At 33.3% G+C, this 19,766-nt stretch overlaps 3 protein-coding genes across 7 annotated transcripts; 1 reads left to right on the top strand and 2 right to left on the bottom strand.

Moving 5' to 3' along the window:
- Positions 1–5,612: 5,612 nt before the first annotated feature.
- LOC112096800 (putative disease resistance protein RGA3) lies at positions 5,613–10,885 on the top strand. 5 transcript variants are annotated; one of them, XM_024180635.1, is made up of 7 exons: positions 5,613–8,399; positions 8,805–8,983; positions 9,139–9,319; positions 9,522–9,814; positions 10,109–10,184; positions 10,306–10,372; positions 10,475–10,885. In XM_024180635.1, the coding sequence occupies exon 1, from the start codon at positions 5,642–5,644 to the stop codon at positions 8,318–8,320; it is 2,679 nt and encodes an 892-aa protein (XP_024036403.1). In that variant the 5' UTR covers positions 5,613–5,641; the 3' UTR covers positions 8,321–8,399; positions 8,805–8,983; positions 9,139–9,319; positions 9,522–9,814; positions 10,109–10,184; positions 10,306–10,372; positions 10,475–10,885. The 5 variants fall into 5 exon arrangements, with proteins under 5 accessions (XP_024036403.1, XP_024036404.1, XP_024036402.1 ...); XM_024180636.1 differs by having other exon boundaries at positions 9,508–9,814; XM_024180634.1 differs by having other exon boundaries at positions 9,144–9,814.
- Positions 10,886–10,984: 99 nt separating this feature from the next.
- On the bottom strand, positions 10,985–13,441 carry LOC18036073 (CASP-like protein 3A1). Its single transcript, XM_006426838.2, has 3 exons — positions 13,114–13,441; positions 11,633–11,768; positions 10,985–11,542 (listed from the first exon to the last, which is right to left on the bottom strand). Exons 1-3 carry the CDS (start codon positions 13,332–13,334, stop codon positions 11,327–11,329), a joined length of 573 nt encoding a protein of 190 aa, XP_006426901.2. The 5' UTR covers positions 13,335–13,441; the 3' UTR covers positions 10,985–11,326.
- A 1,672-nt stretch (positions 13,442–15,113) lies between these two features.
- On the bottom strand, positions 15,114–18,855 carry LOC18036058 (nuclear pore complex protein NUP35). The gene is made up of 4 exons (XM_006426837.2): positions 18,679–18,855; positions 17,170–17,775; positions 16,125–16,254; positions 15,114–15,651 (listed from the first exon to the last, which is right to left on the bottom strand). The coding sequence occupies exons 2-4, from the start codon at positions 17,742–17,744 to the stop codon at positions 15,346–15,348; spliced, it is 1,011 nt and encodes a 336-aa protein (XP_006426900.1). The 5' UTR covers positions 17,745–17,775; positions 18,679–18,855; the 3' UTR covers positions 15,114–15,345.
- Between the last annotated feature and the right edge of the window lie 911 nt (positions 18,856–19,766).

The raw sequence follows: 19,766 nt of genomic DNA, 5'->3' as shown, positions 1-19,766 counted from the left end.
GTGTGAACTCTGAAAAATCACATTGAATCATCAATAAAAACTCATTCTAGCAGCTTTTCCCGTGGATGTAGGTTGTGCACCATTGCACAACTGAACCACGTAAACAATGTTTCTTTCCGTGTCTGATTGATAGTTAATCTCGTTCATTTCTTGCTTGTTATCCTCTGGTATTTCAATTTATCTTCTATGTGAATGATAGTTAATCCTGTTCAAATCTTGTTTGTTATCCTCTGGTATTTCAGTTTATCTTCTATATCATTCATTGAACAAAACAAGATTCATAATTAATTTGTTCATATGCAACTTGTTTGATCCTGATCAAGGTCTTGGGCAGTGTTTGATAGCTTGTGTTTCATTGGCTATCTAAACACTACATTGTTCTTAGTTCAATTTGGGGTAAGGTTGATTAACTCCCCCATTTAGGTGTATCTCTTCTTTTTATATTCAATAAATTTCCCTAGTTTGCTAAAAAAAATTGTAATTTTTACCTAAAATCTCAATTACTTCTGAATATTAGAAAAATAATAATAAAACTAACTAACATATAATTGGTGAGGTTGAGAGGGAAAATCATCAAAATTATGTAGGATGCTACCCAACTTTATATTGATTGACTATCAAATGTTTAATTTCGTTTTTCTAAAGTGCTTTCATCGAATTGGTTAGTTATTGTTTGTCACTACTCTATATTAATTCTACATCATTTAATTTCTTAATGTTCAACATAAAGAACATCACGTATGCCATTATCTGATTTTTTTTTTGTTTTTTGGTTGATTTCCTTAATATGCCGAGGTTGGTGCTCGTGTAGAATAATGCTATATGTTTTTTTTTAAAAAAAAAAGGTTGGTTGCACTAATTTTACTTTACACTTAATTATTTTTGTCTTATTATCATTGAGATTTACAAAATTAACCTTTAAGTTTTAAGATTTTAGATACATGGTAAATACCGCTAATATGCTATGAATAAATTTTATTATCATTTATAATTACATATTTGTTAAGAAATTTTTAAAATAAAATAAAATTAAAGGTAAGTGGATATGGATTTAGATCTAGGTATCAAGAAAGATACAAATTTGCTCCAATTTATCTTAAATCCACACATTGATATCCAAACCAATCCAAATCTATTTTAAACCAACCTAAATTTGATCTAAATGGATTTGGATCACGTGAATCTTGAGTCAGGTCCGATCCATTGCCATTCATGTCTATTAAGCATAAGAAAAACATAGTGTTTAGTTGGCACTTAATATAATGCTTATCTACAGCTCCCATTTTCTTTCTAAATATTAATTAATTTTCGTTTAGAGCCTTATTTATAGAGTCTTTTTGAACACAAATTAAATTATTAACAAAATCTTATTCAAGTAAAACTGAATTAATAAATACATAACTCTTGATCCTCGTCTGCTTCTTTTCTAAATCATCTGACGTGCGCCATGACACGCAGCAGTAATAGTAACTATTCTTTTTCATTCTATTTTGGCTTGAATTTATATGGTTAGCATGTTGGATTTTGGTTTTTTTTCCCTTTTTTTTCGGCCAATTAATTAACCTCATGATAAAAATAAAATATTCGCTTTTGCATGCAGTATAAGAACTGAAAGGATTAAGGCATCTTAAAACACTATAATCTATTTTGAGCATCTTCATATTAACTGAGCATATGTAGTTAAATTCTCATTATCTTTTGTCTAATTGTCTTACAATATTTTGACCATATTTCTTTCACCAAAGTGGTTGATGCAATCGTCTCTCCTCTCATGGAACAACTGATTTCAAAAGCTGTTGAAGCGGCAAAACAACAGGTGAGAATTGTTGTTGGTGTCGACTGTAAACTGCATGAGATAACGACAGGCCGTTTTCCCACATACCTGAACACAACATGACGTACATACGAAAAGTTATTAGACGACTGATCATCTTGAAGGAAAAAGGACAACAATTCATACAAAGTACGCCGGCGCAAACTTTGTGCGATTTGTCGTTTATGTTGTGATCAATAGTGGATGTCGTTCTTAATAAATGTAATTAGACGACATATCCCTCAATATCAGGTCAATGTACCGGGGTCAATCTTGGAGAAGTTAGAAAAATTCGAGCAAGTTCGGATTGTTTGAAGACTGTTAAGCTCTGCTGATTTATTCTTTAACCAGAATTCCCAATTGCTTTTGAATATTTGGTTTTGTTATTCTACAGATATTGAGAAAAGAAAAGAAAAGAAAAGAAATGCAATAATTTAACTCATAATTGGTGAAGCCGATAGGAAAAATCATCAAAATTGCCTAGGATAACACCTAAATTTAAAATGGGTTGATAATATCCGAATGACGAGTCTTTGTTACTTTGGAAATTGTTAATTCTAGGCCGCTTTTCCGGAAGAATGAAGCCAGAAGAGTGCTTGATTGGATTCAAACTATGTATCTGATACCCAAAAATATCAAATCAGTTAGTTCATTTCTTGATGTTCAATAAAAAGCTCATCACAGAAGACATCAGTGTTTGTCAAGGCTCTCGTAATCAACAATTAGATCCTGATGCAGATGAAGAAATGTAATCAAGGGAAAGCGCTGACTCATAACAAGTGCATGGACTGATGGACCAATATATGCCAGAACTGGCTCTGTCTCTCATATATATTTCCATTCGGATGTGATCAAGCCTCTAGGGTTCATTTCTGAGTTTGCATACATAATACATTCTGAAAGCAATTTCTTTTAGGATGCTGTTTTCTCTGGTAATCTCCAAGTGACAGCTCTATTTTGATCTGTAAAGTATAGAAATCAGAACATTAAATTAAAATTGTTCCATATATGGAGACTGGAACTGCAAGTCACCCGTGTTACTAATTTACGGAGATTAGATTTGGAACCCTTAACATTCAATGAGGCCAAGTACACAAACCAACATATCCTAGTTTGACTTGATTCTATAAAAGTCTCATCTCCAGCATCTTCTACACTTGGAATACTCTAGAAAATGTTCAGAGTGATTGCTCTCTAACATATTGTACATAAATTTTACTAGAAATTGGTAAAGATGTGAATTCTCTAGAGTATAAAAATAAACCTCTAGATTTAAAAGATTCTAGAAGCTAGTGGAGCTAGACAAGTTTCCCTATAAATAAGACTTAGCACTTGCCATTTCATGCAACACAAGGAACTTGTAAGCAAGCTCTTAAAAGTTATCTTGTACACGTACACTCTTATGAACACAAACTTTCTTTGGCTCAGTTGCTCTCTCTTTTTTCTTTAGACCTTCCGCAAGCATTCTAACTTAGTTAGTCGAAAAACTCAATGTTTACTTAGCAACTTTTAGGAAAGAGTTCTTTAAGTGTCACACGAGTATGTAGCGCAAAATATTTATTATATGTCAATGAGCTCTAAAGTTTTATAAACTGATAATTATCATATTTCATTGAAAACTTTTTGAATTTTGTAATATTGAGATTGAAGAATAAATCCACTGTTTTTTTTAAAAGGTCCGGGGGGGGGGTGAAAAGAGCCTAAGAACAATGAATCAAAAATCTTTTGTTTAAAATTAAAAATCAAAATTAAAATAGCTCATTCATGTTTATACTGGAAGTAAGTAAATGTTTATTTTTTAAAAAAAAAATGTTTACTGCAAAATCATTCAAATTTGGAGTTACAAAATTCATAGAATTTTTCTCATCCCTTTACTTTTTAAAAAAGAAAAAAAAGTGTTCAAATCATGAGAGTATATAAAATGTGGGTCAACTTTTTAAAAACTTACTCAATTAAATTATTTTATAGATTAATTAATGTGACATCTTAAAAAAATAAAAAAAATAAACTCTTATAAAATATTTCAAAACTTAAAATCTAATATAAGATTTAAACCATTAGGTGGCTGTACACAAAGTTTAACATTTAATTTTAGTTTTAACATTATCACATGTATGTTTAATTAATAGTTGAAAGTTACTATTTGTTTATTTTTGAAGCATTCAATATTTTCTCGAGATATAAAATTACCAATAATAGAGATAAACATAAAGTATGGATGGGTAAGTACGACCCGCCATCAATGCTTCGCTTGAATTTTATATTAATGTTGTTTAGTAAATACTTTGAAAAAGACTTAACATTAGTTTTTCCAAAAGTTTCTATTAATTTTACTAGTTAAATATTTATTTATTTACTTATGTAGTAAAAAGGAGAGTGAAAAAATATGTTATTTTTTAAAAAGATCTTTAAATAAAAAAAAGTTAACATTATTTTAATCAAATAAATATTTTTTTAAAAGAAAAATAAATGACAATTAAAACTCTTTTCTCTCTAATAAAAAGTTATAAAATATCATTTGAAGAGAGAAAGTAATTCTATAAAATTTAAAAAATATATTTTTTATTTAAATAATTTTAATTAAAATATTTTTTAAAATCTTAAATAATAATATAACTCTTCAAATAATTAATAAAATCTAATTTAAAAATTCTTTTAAAATTGGTCAATGATAACATTCTCCTCTTAAAATATGATGCACCAACTCTTTCACATGCAATAAAAAAAAAAAAAAAGTACTCGTCAATAAGACTCAAATCATGGTGGGTCCAGATGCTTTAATTAATTAAAATTCAATAAGAAAAACGCAAAAAAAAATGAAAAAGAAAGGAAAGTGGTGACTCAAAAAAAAAAAAAAAAAAAATTCATGCTAGCATAAGCAAATTGATTAGCGACATTACGCTCATTTTATGTTGCAGTATTTATGACCCAAGACTATCCTTTACAGATTTGTTCTAAGTTTTAATTGTCGTATAGTGATATTTTAAAAAACGTGGCACTTTTTTTTTTCAATAAATTTTTCTTTTTATTGGATTGGATTCTTGCAGCCAGTCATTATAAGAAAGAGTACGGGGGTCGGGCAATATTTTATAGGAAAAATATTTACTGTTCATTTTTTTTAAATTTTTAAAAAAATATATAATTTTTTTTAAAATCTACTTAAAGTTATATTTTGTTTTACTTTTTCACTTCTGTTTAGAATCCGTTAAGAAAACTAATAGAAATAAAAAAAAATGATCATTTTACTTCCAAAACGAAAATTATAATTTTATCCTAAAAAATATAAAAAATAATCAGATTTAATGATGAATATTATTATTAGTATGTTAATGAAGTATAAAAAAATCTTAATTATTAGAGATTATAACTCAATGAATAATAAAACTCTACTTATCTTAAATTCAATTGATGGTTTGTGAGATTGAGCTATTTTTAATACTACTGTTATAATTTAGCATTCTAATTATAGATATATTTAAAAAAATTCTGTATTTAATGGTTGTAAAATTAATTTCTTTATTGATCGATGGAGAAAATAATTAGATTTAATCTGATTATTTTTTATAATTTTTAAGGTAAAATTATAATTTTTATTTTAGAAGGTAAAATAGTCATTTTTTAAAACTTTATTAATTTTCTTAACAGATTCTAAATAAAAATAAAAAAGTAAAATAAAATGTAATTTTAGGTAGGTTTTAGTTAAAAATAATAATAATTTTTTAAAAAATAAAAAAGTGAACAGTAGATATTTTCCTATTTTATATTTTCACATTAACTCTTCAAGTCTCTCTTCCTTTTGTCATTCAATATTCAACCTCGTTCGTCAAAATGGTTGATGCGATCGTTTCCGCCGTGTTGGAGCAGCTGATTTCAGCAGCTGTTGGCGAGGCAGAAGAACAAGTGAGGCTTGTTGTGGGTGTCGAACAAGACGTGGAAAAGCTTAAACGCAATTTTCGAGCCATCCAAGCTGTGCTGGTCGATGCAGAGCAAAAGCAAGTGAAGGAGGAAACTGTCAGACTTTGGCTGGATCAGCTCAAAGACGCATCTTATGACATGGAAGATGTGTTGGATGAGTGGATCACTGCCAGGCTCAAACTGCAAATCGAGGGTGCTCCTCATCAGAGAAAGAAGAAGGTATGTTCCTTCATTCCTGCCTCTTGCTTTGGCGTCCAACAGGTCTTTGTGCGCCGTGACATTGCTCTCAAGATAAAAGCAATTAACGAAAGACTAGATGAAATTGCTGAACAGAAAGGTATGTTTAACTTTAATATGAATGTTATTAAGAGCATTGAGACACCCGGGAGAGTTCAAAGTGTCTCCTTTATTGATGAGGATAGGGTATGTGGTAGAGATGATGAGAAGAATAAACTCATAAGGAAGTTGTTGTCTGAGAGCAGTGAAGAACAAAAAGCCGTACAAATCATCTCTGTTGTTGGTATGGGCGGTATAGGGAAGACAACTCTTGCTCAGATGGCCTACAATGATCCTGATGTGAGGAACCATTTTAAGATAAGGATGTGGGTGTGTGTATCTGACCCTTTTGATGAGTTTAGTGTTGCCAAATCTATCATCGAGGGTTTAGAAGGTGAAACCTCGAATCTAGGTTCACTGCAATCATATCTCCTACGCATATATGAAGCTATTGCCAAAAAAAAATTCCTTCTTGTCTTAGATGATGTATGGAATGATGATCGCACTAAATGGGAACCACTCAACCATTGTCTGATGAATGGCCAATGTGGAAGTAAGATTCTGGTTACCACTCGTAAGGAGACAGTTTCCAGAATGATGGAGTCAACTAATGTCATGTTTATTGAGGAACTCTCTGAAAGTGAATGTTGGCGGTTGTTCCAACAATTAGCATTTTTTGGTAGGTCTCCCTCAGAGTGTGAAAACTTAGAAGAAATTGGAAGAAAAATTGTACACAAGTGTAAGGGTTTGCCTCTAGCTGCAAAAACTATTGGGAGTCTTTTGTGTTTTAAAAGAACTGAAGAAGAGTGGCAAAGTATTTTAGATAGTGAGCTGTGGAAAGTAGAAGAGTTTGAAAATGATCTTTTTGGCCCGCTGCTGATGAGTTTTAATGATTTGCCGTCTAGAATAAAACGGTGTTTCACATTCTGTGCTGTCTTCCCAAAAGACTGGGATATCAAAAAAGATGAATTGATTAAATTATGGATGGCTCAAAGTTATATAACACCAAAAGAAAATAAAGAGATGGAAATAATTGGTGACGAGTATTTTGATTACTTAGCCACAAGGTCCTTCTTCCAAGACTTTGTCAAACATGGTGTGAATACCGTCCGAAAATGTAAAATGCATGATGTAATACATGATTTTGCACAATTTCTCAGTAAAAATGAACGTTTTTCAATAGGAGTTGACGATCCTGAAGAATCCACTTCTATGGAGAAACTTCGTCATTTCATGTTGGTGCTTGGCAAAAGTGTTGCATTTCCTGTTTCTATATTTAAAGCTAGAAAGTTGCGGAGTCTTTTAATTGTTGGCCCAATCTGTGAAATTCCAAAAGAGATAGAAAATTTTATGTACCTAAGGTTCCTCAAATTGTCTAAGGCAGAGATAGTAGAACTACCGGAGACATGTTGTGAGTTATTTAATTTGCAAACTTTAGAGATGGAAGATTGTTGCAACTTGAAAAGATTACCCCAAGAAATAGGGAAGTTAGTTAATTTGAGGTATTTGATATGTAATGATAGTTATTTACATTACTTGCCGAGAGGGATAGAGAGATTAACTTGTCTTCGGACATTAAGTGAATTTGTTGTGAGTCGTAGTGGTGGCAAATATGGTAGTAAAGCAAGTAATCTTGAAGGTCTGAGACACTTGAATCACCTCCGAGGGTTTCTTGCAATTGTTGGGCTAGGAAATGTGAAAGATGTTGATGAGGCTAAGAATGCAGAGCTGGAGAAAAAGAAAAATCTCTTTCGTTTGGAGTTATGGTTTAATAATAAGGAGGAAGAAGAAGAGGAAGAATCAATGGAGGAAAATCAAGCAAACCAAGGAGCAATTAGTGAAGCCTTACGACCACCTCCAAATCTAGAGTCGTTAGAAATCTGGGAATACAAAGGCAAGGCTGTGTTTGAGAACTGGATAGTGTCATTAAACAAGTTGAAGAAGCTATTTCTCATAAACTGCTATAATTGTGAGATTATGCCTCCTTTGGGAAAATTGCCATTTCTTGAAAGCCTCAAAATACGGAATATGAATGTCAAAAAGGTGGGTGATGAATTTTTGGGAATAAAAAGCAATCATAGCAGTGGCCCAGCTATTGCCTTTCCTAAGCTAAAACATCTGAAATTTATGAAGTTGAGTGAATGGGAAGAGTGGGATTTTGGCATTACAAGGAGCGGAAAAGAAGAAATTACAATCATGCCCCAACTAAACTCATTAGAGATTATATTATGTGCCAAATTAAAGTCACTGCCAAACCAACTTCTTCAGAGAACAAAACTGAACTTGAACATTTCTCTCTGTCCTACCCTATTTTAGAAGGAAATTTCTATTTACGAGGACAGGAAAGACAGGAGATGATATGTGCCAGGAGGCAGCAATTACCACTGACCCACAGGTATATTTTTTATGATATCCTCTCCCTTTTTAATTAATAAGTAGTTGCTTGTAATCCAACAGTTTTAATTCAAAATTTATCTTATGATACAGTATTCAGACATATAGCATTTGTATAAATTAGCAACAGTGGCGCCTTTCAAATTTCTGGGTTGTTATTGTGTGTTAAATAGTTCACTACTCTATGACAATATAAGAAGCTCAAATTAATGCTTAGCCTTTTTCAAAATTGAAGTTCTACTTGATCATCATTGTAATTTATTGTACTGCGATATACAAATTGTTCAAAATAACAAGCGAGCATGGATTTCTTGAGTAATTCATGTTGTTGATTGGCTGCTATAGGTAGTATTAATTGTTTATCCATATGTTTTGTATCATTAACACGCACTGAGTGTTATAACAGGGTAACGAGTACCTTCTTCATTTGGCAACACTGAAGAAATTGAAGATTTTGGATTGTCCTGAGCTTGAAACATGTTACATCAAGGGAACAGGAATTATTGTCTGGCCGATTGAAGATATCCCACATTCCAAAATTCAAATTATATAAGTGAAAGTAGGCTGATGTTGAATTTTCAGCAGGTTATTTCTTCTCTGCCTTCTTTGTTAGTACATAGTTATTTGTAATCTATTGAGATAGAGAAAATATTTTAAATCAAATTATGCCATGGTCGAGAATGTGCAAGAACTTCTAACCTTTCAGTATTAACTGGAAAACAAATATTTTCTTTTCTCAGTGCAGTTTTTCAGTGTATGGAAGTATACATTGAAGATCATTATGCAACCGACCAGAGATGGAGAGAAGAAGCTGTTTGATTGATGAGTCTTCGTAACGTTGGAAATTGGAATTTTTAATTGCAGTCGTTTCCAGAAAAATGAAGCCACGAGTGTACTAGAGAGGATTCAAAATTTCAAATGGTTTGTATTTCATGCCCAAATTATCAAATTTGTTTGTTAGGTTTTGTCACTGCTCTGTTTCAATAAAAAGCACATCACAGCAATGTCTGATTGCTTAAGTAGTAGCAGTTGTTGTTGTGGTTTTATTTTTTAATATGCAGAACTGGTTTTGTTACTCATGCTAGCCATGCTGGGAATTTAAAATCCAGTTACTGATCTGCAGAGGAATAACTTAAGTGCAAAGCACACACGGACGAATATGTTGAACGGAACAGGTGATCATTGTTTGTCAGGGCTCCTATATTCAATAGGGAGCCTGGCGCAAATGAAGAAATGTAATCGAGGGAAAATGGTAACTCACAACAAGTGCCTGGACAAATATGCCAGATTTGTCTCTCAAGTATTTTCTACAGTCATTTCAAAAAAAAAAAAAGTATTTTCTACAGCATTTGTAAATTCTTAAGTAGGCTCTCATGTCATGGATTCTTAAACCGTTGCAATTACTAGCAAACCCAGGTAATTTATTTTCTTTCTTCTTTTTGTTACCTGTCACTTGTTATCTGATAATATTTAGAAACTATTTTGAATCAAATTCTGTATTATATTATATTTTCAAGAACATGCAACATCTCTTAATCCTTTCCATTTCAGATTGAATAACCAGTCACTTAACCGTATTTTCATTAGAGTAATTACTGAGTTATTGAATTATTTTTGGGCCAAGTCTGTTTGAATTCACCTTCATATGATTTTTCAACTATGTCCTTTCTGTATTTAAAGAAAATAAATATTTGTTTAATTATCTTACAGGTTTTCCAAGTGCAGCAGAAATTTGTATCATGATGCCCAGTTTTTTGGAACCCAGTATCGACACATGCATGACAAGGTATGTGCTGTGGGATAACTTACTGTTACCTATTTATGCACAAGTAGAATTTTCATCACAATGCCTAGTTTTGTATCATTTCAAGGTGACTTGCTAACTGTGTCATGAGTAAATCTTACAGTGATAGGCAATAGTGAGTTGTGTTATACATGAAACGACTGTGGAATGTGATAATAAGTTTGCTTCAGGTGATAAAAATTTTTGATCTGTTACTTTGTGGAGTTATGGTTTGTCTTTTTTTTTTCCTTCAGCTCTCTGCTTTATTAATCTTCTGTCGGTTATTTTATCAGGTTTGAAAGGATGCTAGAAAAGATTTAAAATCCTGTTACTGATCATAGGCCAAAGAGCGCGTGGACAAATGTGGTCGATGAAACAAGTGATCATGGGCTATCAAGGTGCCTCCTAATCAATAGGGGAGTCTGCTGCAGATGAAGAAATGCAATCAAGGGAAATTGTGATTCCTAACAAGTCCATGGACCAATAACCCAACCAGTTATACGCCATTTCACATCTGTATCAGTTGCAGTATAATTTGTTGGTTGTCGGATCTACATTTAGAGAATGTAAATAGCTGTTTCTTTCCATGGAAGAAGCATTTTCTTAACATACAGTTCGAAGTGTCTGAAGTAACTTTGATAAGTGAAGAATGAATGTTCAAGCTTTAAAAATTCTTGTATAAATGCAGATTATATTTAAGGATCGAGATTAGAACCTTTAACTTCATTGGGAGTCAAATTCATGGGTAGTTGCAATTCTGGAGATTTACAGAATTCTGCCGCTCAGATTTTAAAAAGGGAAGGAGGCACCTGAATATAGTCTTCTAATGCCATAATAATCATAAGTCCTATAGTTATTATACATTGATAAAGTCATATGTAAACAGAATGGCTTATGATCTAATAATCTCATGACACATACAACAATTTTTGAATCTTAAAAATCATAACTATGGTCATAAAATAATCAACAGGACCCATTAGCAATAGGAAACAAAGCAGCCTTCTTACGCTTTACAAAGGGCATCATAAGCTCTAACGACTCAATAAGCGATATAAAATAACTACAAAATGCGGATACGATCCAGAGTTGTACACTAATTAATAGGGTATATATAATCGCACAAGTGAGGCAGCTATGAAATTTCAGCACTTGGATAGCCAAATAACATCCTGAAGAGCAGATGCAGCAAGCACGAGGCAACCGAAGAAAGTGAAAGTTATTGAGACAGCAACATGATCACAAAAGCTATGCAAAGCCTTGCAGAAATTGGGTAGAGCAGTATGCTTCACCCCCGTCCGATTCAGGTTGGTGATCCCAGCTGCAGCTGACCCAGCGCTCATCATTGCATATGCAAAAATCTGCAGAATTGAATGTTAGGGCCATCTTGAAGCACTCATCAATGCCTAGCATATATTTATACAATCATAATAAGCCTAATATCACCTTACCTGATCCACAGCAAATATAAGCCAAGCTTGTCTTTTTGAGGAGATAACAGTAGCTTTCCTCAGAAGCCTTGATCCAGTAAGAAGCAATTGCAGCAAGGAGTAAGCAGCAGCAGCTGCAGAAACTCCAACCAGATACCTGCTCATCAGCACAAAACCACAAACTTTAAACAACTTAGATCATTCAAATCACACTTTTGATCTTCATTATGCCCTGAGACTATCAATTAGAAATATGCAATTGTTTGCAATGTTTTCTACATAATAATATCAGCCATGGGGACTGCTCAAATCAATGTTTACATTGAGCATATAACTGGGCACTTAAACTTTTGTAAAATTACGTGCCTAAAATAATTTTCATTCGTTTAACTGATAAATCAAAAAGGGACTATGCATTTGACTGGATTGTTTCCGGAACCTGTTTTGCAGTTTACATTTTTTTAAAAAAAAAAATAGTAATAATAAAAGATAAAGAAAGACACTCAGTGTCATGTTCCATGATTAGAAAAGAACTCAAATTCCTTATATAAATCCCAACTTGACTTAGCAGTCGTTTTTGTTTTCAAAACTGTCATATTGGCAAAGACAATTCTGAATTATAAAGTTCCGAGTCCTCAAATCTTGAAAATAAAAATTCGAGTGCCGTTCTCATTTCTTGTATCACATTTTGAACGAATGCCATCACTGATTCAATTTTTGAAACAAACCTAGTAACCAAGCAGGACAAAAAGTGACAGTTTCTTAATCAAGAGAACACAAAGAAGCCAGAAATGCGCACAAAAGAATAATAAAAAAAATGGCTCACGGGTCTGATTCTGTTCATTCATGTGCAATGAAAGTAGAGAATAGTTTGTTGTAACACAAAAAGCACCGAAACCAGGAGAAATTTCAGCAATTCAAAGTTCCAACTGAATAATTTGTACACTCAAAACATGACAAACAAACCCAGCCAAAGGCCCCACTTTACCCGGCCAATTTGGTAACACAACCCCATCAAAAGTATAATACAGAAAAGTCCATTATGTTCTGTTTAGTCGGCAGGAAAATCCAGGAAAGACAAAAGAGTTACTTGACAAATATTTCACTCTACAGTCTCCGAAAACCAAACACCAAAACAACACGGTCATCAAAATTCGATTTTGTTTTCTTTTCTTCACTTTTGACTTTTCTATGTCACTCAATCAAGAACATTTTACTTGTTTTTCCTTCACTTTCTCAGCAACCAAACAATACCAACACTATACGTGCTAGTTTTATTCAACTGATAAAATCTCTCCTATGAGACAGGATGTCTTGTTTCAAATCCTAGTTAAAGAATTCACTGACAAGAATGAATTGTAAAACCAAAGTTCCATTTTCTCTTCATTTCCTTCAATTTCTTATCAACCACACTGAGAATCAAACTGAACCCACTAAGCAAACCAACAACTAACGTAGAGAAAATATAAAAAGGATTTTAAAAAATGATCCGAAACACTTACTCAAAAGCATAAGAGTAAGACCACTTCGAACGGAGAGTAAGTGGAAAGCCATAGACAGAAGCTACACCGTTCTGACGGGCTGTCACCATGAATGACATGGCCATTACTGATGCCGCCAAGCTCAGTAGCCTTAATATCACCTGCACCACTCCATCTCTCTTGCTTACACCTTTCCCCATTCCCTCCTCTGCTTTCTGGCCGTTCATCATCATCATCACCATCAGTAGAGTGTTAGTATCAAACACTTTCTTTGTATAGTGTTTTCAAGTGTTGCTGCTTTTGTGAGTGCTGAGAACAAATATACTTATATACATACATATATATATATATATATAGAGAGAGAGAGAGAGAGAGAGAGAGAGAGAGAGAAGGGTGATAAACATCAGTACGCATGTTTCGTAATATTATATAATCCACTCGTTATTAAACTAGAAATAGAAACTAGAAAGTGATGTTTTATTAGGAATCCAACTGTATGTGCCTACTACACGACTCCGTGTGTCCCACTGTGATGACTTCATTTTTGGGTAACCATGCATGCATAGTTGTTTAGTAGTCTTTCACATTGCTCGTTGAAAGTCTCTAGTTTGTCATAATCACACACTAAATTTATACATAATGTTCATCATATTAAGCTTATCATGATCTCTTTAAAAAATAATTATTACAACATCACTCACTTTTTAATAAACAATGAGGATGTATTTTAAAGAGAAGCCTATGTAGTTTTGTACAAGAGACAAAACATTCAAATCATCAAGCCAAATTAATGGGACAAAGATTAAAAGACGAGCCCAGTCCTATCATCTCAAAGGAACTAATGAAGTACTTTTAAAAGTCTTAATGTGTTTCAAAAATTTGACCAATATGAAACCAAGAAATATGTATAATTGTGATTGGTTCTGCACCTTATGATGAGTGATAGGTGGCCTTAATTAAGAGGCCCAGGACGGGACAGGACAGAGCCCCAGAGCGCCGCTGCGGATAATAAACACCATGAATAATGCTCTGCTCCTTCTGTCATGGCGCTTATCTTGCTGTCATTTTCACCATCTACAATACCCACTTCTGATTTTGCCACGTTCTTAGATGCCGATGTGTAAAGAACTGAACGGGTTACTGCAGGAACTGTGCCATGTAGAAATCACTAGACAATCCCTCATTATTCATTAATTATTACCATTTTATTTTTCAAGCTAGCTACTTTTTGGGTCGTTGAATGACCAGGTCAAAAGGCTTAATGGTAATTTAATATATGAAGTGTTGTAAATCATAGCTCCAAACCGTGGAAGACTTGAATTACCTTGCCCTATCATCGTCAAAATAAATGGCAACATCAATATAGTTCAACTACTTTGTACGATCTTTAAAAAAAATAATAAAAACTGCTCAATACTACATTTTTAATTCAGCCAGGGAATCATAGCAACTGCAATTGATAGTATATAATATGTGCTTAGAAATATAGACAATGAATATGGTTCACCTTCACCCTTGGAAGTTGGAAAAGCATAAACCAAAACTGCTTACCTAATACATTGAAGTTCTGAAACTCAAGTCTGAAAATGACACACATCATAGACTTCAGAGCAAATCTGGGGAAAGGTCTATAGATATTTAAAAAACTCGGAGCAGGAAATGCATCAGAGCACATATAGACACATTGGATTATCTAATTGTTCATAGAAGAACCAGATGTTGATGACTTCTAAGTTTTTTGCCATAAATCCTTTATGTGCAGTTCCTGGAGAATGAAAGCTCAACCGTACCAACTTGAGAAGTGACGTAGACAGTGAGGTATAATTATTTTCCATCGTATGCATGACGGCGCCTGCAAAGCCAAAGTAAAAAGGAGTGCGTGCCAGCCGTTGATTCACAGCACATGTTGCTTATCGTCAAGGGAAAATCACATCATCATTAAAGCCATTCTGAATTTTGGATGTTGTTGGACAAGAATCACAAATCAAAACAGCATATCACAAAAACTCTCGTACAGCCAATAAAACCACAAAACAAGCTATCATTTCTCAAATTTTAAAGGGTGCTACATTGTAGTCTTGTGCAAACAATTTTAGTGACAATTAGAGCTATATTATTCCCAAACCAGGGAAAATTGCTGATTTGAGCTACAAAGGACATTTGCAGATAGCCAGATACTCTCAATTATATATTTGAATTGCTTCATACATTTGATTATAACAAGAAAATAGAAATCTAGTGGGTGACTGTATCCTAAATGCCAAACATCAAATCCATGATTTTGGAAACCATAGACTTGGCTGGGGAAGCAATGGCACCTCCTGACTGTCCTGTGCTTGTATGTCCATTTTGAAGATAATATGGGCGCGAGGATGCTCTAAATGAGTTCAGCTCCGAGGTTCTGCTGGACGGAGGGGGAAGAGTCATAAATCCTTGACTGTTAATTCTTTCATTCAAAGCTTGGCGTTGCATTGGATCCAATGGTTTCACACCAACAATTAGGACTCCATTGATTTGCATCCCATTCTTGCTGAGAGCCTTTTGAGCATCAGAACGATTCTGCACAGCCAAAAAGTACAACAATCGAAATTACCGATTATCACTACATTCCCACTATTGTCAACTCACAATTAAACCATCAAAATAACTGGGATAGAATGAGATCAGATTAAATTTTCTAAGCAAATAAAAAGGGATTTTTAAAAACACTAGCACTGTACATGGAGTTACATATCTTAACAAATCAGCATTTGATGAAGTTCAATGCCTTAAACCCCAATGATAACAGGCAGTATAGTCCTAAAATAAGCACTGCAAATGCTGTAACTGTTAACTTCCCGATTTTCATGTCTTCAACTACTTTTTTTTTTTTTTAATTATTCTTTTAATTATATCCCAGCTGGGATTAGTATTGGACCATCATACTAAAGCCATTAATCCACATTTAAATCATGGAAATGATGAAGAGATTGCAGCTCAAAAGAAACAGGCAAGAACATATCAGATTGTAGTTCATAGAAAAGAAGCAGAACCTGATATAGAATGTGCATCCAGTTAGCATCTCTTGGACCAGGAACATCTCTTGGACCAGGAACATGTTTCAAGATCACACCACACTTTTCAAATTCTCGCAAAACCAAATTGGTATCAGCTGGAGGAAATCTGAAGGGGACAATCAAAAAGCTTGAGATTAGTGTCATAGATATGAAATACAATTTATTACTCACATAATAGATATTCAAGATAATATTTCTAACTTATTATTCAAAGGTTAAACTTTGCATAAACACTCGGCAGCTTTAAAACAATCATAGAACAAGCAATCAGCCCAGCGGCTTAAAAATAGTGTTTTATGGATGCCAAAGGAAATGAAATCTCTCCATCTAGTCCCCAATAGCATGCATAGTAACATTTGATCGCTTTTACAAAATGTTATTACAAGACAGTGTCAGTAGTGGAAAATGATAGATAGAGAATGTACAGAGATCACATGTTATTACAAATCACTACATTCCACACGTATATTGAAAGTAGAAGCAAACTAATGATGGATTGAATCAATTCCACCTAGCATCAAAGTGCCCCCTTAAGTTCCAAAAAGTTCAATATGGCTCCTTATTCAGTTCTCAACAGCATGCATTGTAACATTTGGTCACTTTTACAAAATGTTATTACAAGACAGTTTCACTAGTGGAAAATGATAGATAGAGAATATACAGAGATTACCGTATATGCAGGAAGGGGTGCCCCTAGGTGTGTGTAGGGGTTAGGTTTGTTCGCAAGAATGGGTTCCTCATGTTATTACAAATCACTACGTTTCACACATATATGAAAAGTAGAAGCGAACTAACAATGGATTAAATCAATTCCAACTAGCATCAAAGTGACCCCTTAAGTTCCAAAAAGTATACCATGGCTCCTTGTTCAAGTCAGTTGCCCAACACAGTAAAACATCCCTATCAAAATTACACAAAGAGATGACGAGCAGTGGGCAATGCAGCAGCAAGGACAAAATACTAGAGATTAAGGGGTAACATATAAATGAAAACAAATGCAATTAAAAAGTTAAAACCATACCCATAAACTGTAACCCATTCTTCCTCATTGAGGTTCCCTGCAGGCAAGGTATTCCTCTGTATCTCTGGCCTTGCAACTTCCCTTGGTGGAGGAAGTGTAATCAAGGCACCAGGCTGAACCACACCCTCTACAGGAGAACCCCTGCCCTTCTCTTCTTGATCACTATTACTAGCCTTGTTTGGTGACCACCAACTAAAGCCTGCCGAACCCTGTTGATTCTGCTGCCCTCCTAGCACAGCAGAAGAAGTGCTTGCCCCAGATTTCCCCTTTGCTGGAGTTGATGAGAAGTCTCGACCAGAACTTTGGATGGGAGTCCTCAGGTCCGACTTCATTTCTGGAGATACTGGGTAATCAGAAATTCCAGACTCAGGAGAAAAATCCGAGCGGTCCTCCAAAGTGTACATGGGAGGTGGTGGAAGATCTGAACCCCCAAAACTCTCACGCCATAGTGCCGATACTGCTGCTTCCTGACCTGGATTTGAGAATTTTCTACGGGAGGAAACAGGGGAGGCTAAATCTTGGAAAAACAAAGACTGCCTTCCAGATTTGGGAGTTCTATGCACAGTTGCACTCATTTTAACAAGTCCTCCCAACAAAAAAGGGTCACTGCAACAAATGATAAACCATATAATCAATCCTCTTTTTTTACGGAAACATTTTTTAATATTCATAAATTTAAACCAAATCCCTGTCCACCTCGATGCGAGTGAGCATGGAACCTGAGTCCTCTTGTACCACCCAAACAGGCTTTACCAACCGAACTTGTATAAAAAGAGGGTAAATGGAAAAAAGTATATGAAGTTCAAATAGACTAATTACTTGACTTGTAAATAAAGTTTCAATCCTCAAAACAGAACTCATCATAATCCTTTTTTATCTTTTGAAACCCAAAAATTCTCAGCCCACTTGCATCAGCATAGGGATTTTCAATGGGCACTACAGCCAGACCTTACTAAACATAAACACTAAAAGTTCAAAATGTTAACTCATTTTTTTTCCCAGTTTATTCTCAACAATAACAGAGAGCTTAAATACACCCAAAACAAAGGAGCATAATACATACAGACAGTCTATACAAACCTACCCGTAGGTAACAATGTGACATGATTGGAAGACTAAAAATAATATGATGTCTTCCAATTATATCATCCCAAGTCAGTTTGGAAGGATTGTTTTGTATAAATAACCTAAAATAAAGACTGAATGCTAAAATTGATTAAAATAGTAAATTGTCCGATTAGATAAATGCACAAATCCAGCCGAAGAAGCTAAAGTTTTCCATTAATATAAATAATAATAATACCATCCAAGAACCGAAATAAAATATATAATATAATTACAAATTGGAACACCGTATTACAAAACAAAAGCAAAATCAAACAAGCAGAACAAAGAATCGATTCTTGAGTTCGCACACTACATTTCATCTTCATCACTCCACTTCCCATACGACATGTAAATCGAAAGATAAATTGAAAAAATAAGTACATGGGATGAAAGTTAAAGTACCTGTGGGTTTTGGGTCGTTTTGTGTTCTCTCTTTACTCTCTTTCTCTATCAAAAGCTAGGATCAAATGGAGCTCTGAAATGGAGAGAAAAGTGTTTCAAATCAAAACCCTAACCCACAGATCGAGATTTGAATTTGGTGTCCGCTTAAGGTTTTGGGTTTTAATTGAAATGACGTAAACAACCTCCATTTAAGTGAAGTCTACTTTGACTATAATAATGTTTCTCGTAGTCGTAGTGATTACTGATTAGAGAAGTTTTGGCGCTCAGCTTTAATGATTTGCTGTGTGGTCCGTCTATATTTGTCATTTTAAAATTATAAAATTATAATTTAATGTTAAAAAAATAAATCAAATTTGAATTTTCCGATAACTAATTTATAATCTAAATCAATTTTGTTATGTTATAGGTCCGATTGAGATTGATGTTGAAATTCAATAAACTGCTCATTTTATAATTTGTGATAAAAATAATGTTTGATAAATTTTGTAAAAACTACTTATTTAATAATTTTCTTTATTTTGACAGCTACTTTTAAAAACAAGTAAAGAATTACTTTTCATAAACAGTTTATTAAATAAGTTATTATACATTTTTAAAATTTTTATTATAATTTTAATATTTAAAAAATAATTATTATGTCTTATTTTTCCATACACCATAACATTAAGTCATTAGATATCATATTACCGCCACAACTACGGTATATTCTCTCTAGTGTCCAAGTTTTAATCTAATAAACTCATATTTTTTATATTTTACTTATATTTTCTATTATAAGATTAAAAAAGGTTTGCATATAATAAGTATGAATTTTTATCATATTTTATATAACAATTTTTTTTAATTTATGTAATTTTATGTGTTTTAAAAAGAAAAAGACATATCTATAAATCATTAAATATACTCCAAAAAATAAAAAGGTAATTTAAATTTATGTCTATTTTAGTTATTATATAACAGAACAAAACATTTGTAATAAAATTTATCAAAACATATACACTTTTTTTCAAATTCAGAGCAATCAGAACAACACAGTTTACTAAATAGAAAGCTGCTTTTTTAATCAGTTGCTTATTACATTCGCACGG

The sequence above is a fragment of the Citrus clementina genome, unplaced genomic scaffold (assembly GCF_000493195.1).
Source record: "Citrus clementina cultivar Clemenules unplaced genomic scaffold, Citrus_clementina_v1.0 scaffold_7, whole genome shotgun sequence".
NCBI lineage: Eukaryota > Viridiplantae > Streptophyta > Magnoliopsida > Sapindales > Rutaceae > Citrus > Citrus x clementina.
Note: the sequence above shows the minus strand (reverse complement) of the source record. Positions and strands in the feature narration are given on the sequence as shown.

What these genes read in the sequence shown, in the direction of transcription:
- LOC18036073 (XM_006426838.2), bottom strand. Translation starts at nt 13,334, where the DNA reads ATGGTGATGATGATGATGAACGGCCAGAAAGCAGAGGAGGGAATGGGG. An exon ending in TCTTACTCTTATGCTTTTGA is followed by an intron (nt 11,769 to 13,113) that starts GTAAGTGTTTCG and finishes GCTGATGAGCAG; the next exon opens with GTATCTGGTTGGAGTTTCTG. An exon ending in TTATATTTGCTGTGGATCAG is followed by an intron (nt 11,543 to 11,632) that starts GTAAGGTGATAT and finishes TCAATTCTGCAG; the next exon opens with ATTTTTGCATATGCAATGAT.
- LOC112096800 (XM_024180634.1), top strand. Translation starts at nt 5,642, where the DNA reads ATGGTTGATGCGATCGTTTCCGCCGTGTTGGAGCAGCTGATTTCAGCA.
- LOC18036058 (XM_006426837.2), bottom strand. Translation starts at nt 17,744, where the DNA reads ATGAGTGCAACTGTGCATAGAACTCCCAAATCTGGAAGGCAGTCTTTG. An exon ending in GAATGGGTTACAGTTTATGG is followed by an intron (nt 16,255 to 17,169) that starts GTATGGTTTTAA and finishes TGTCCCCTTCAG; the next exon opens with ATTTCCTCCAGCTGATACCA. An exon ending in GGATGCACATTCTATATCAG is followed by an intron (nt 15,652 to 16,124) that starts GTTCTGCTTCTT and finishes TTGGCTGTGCAG; the next exon opens with AATCGTTCTGATGCTCAAAA.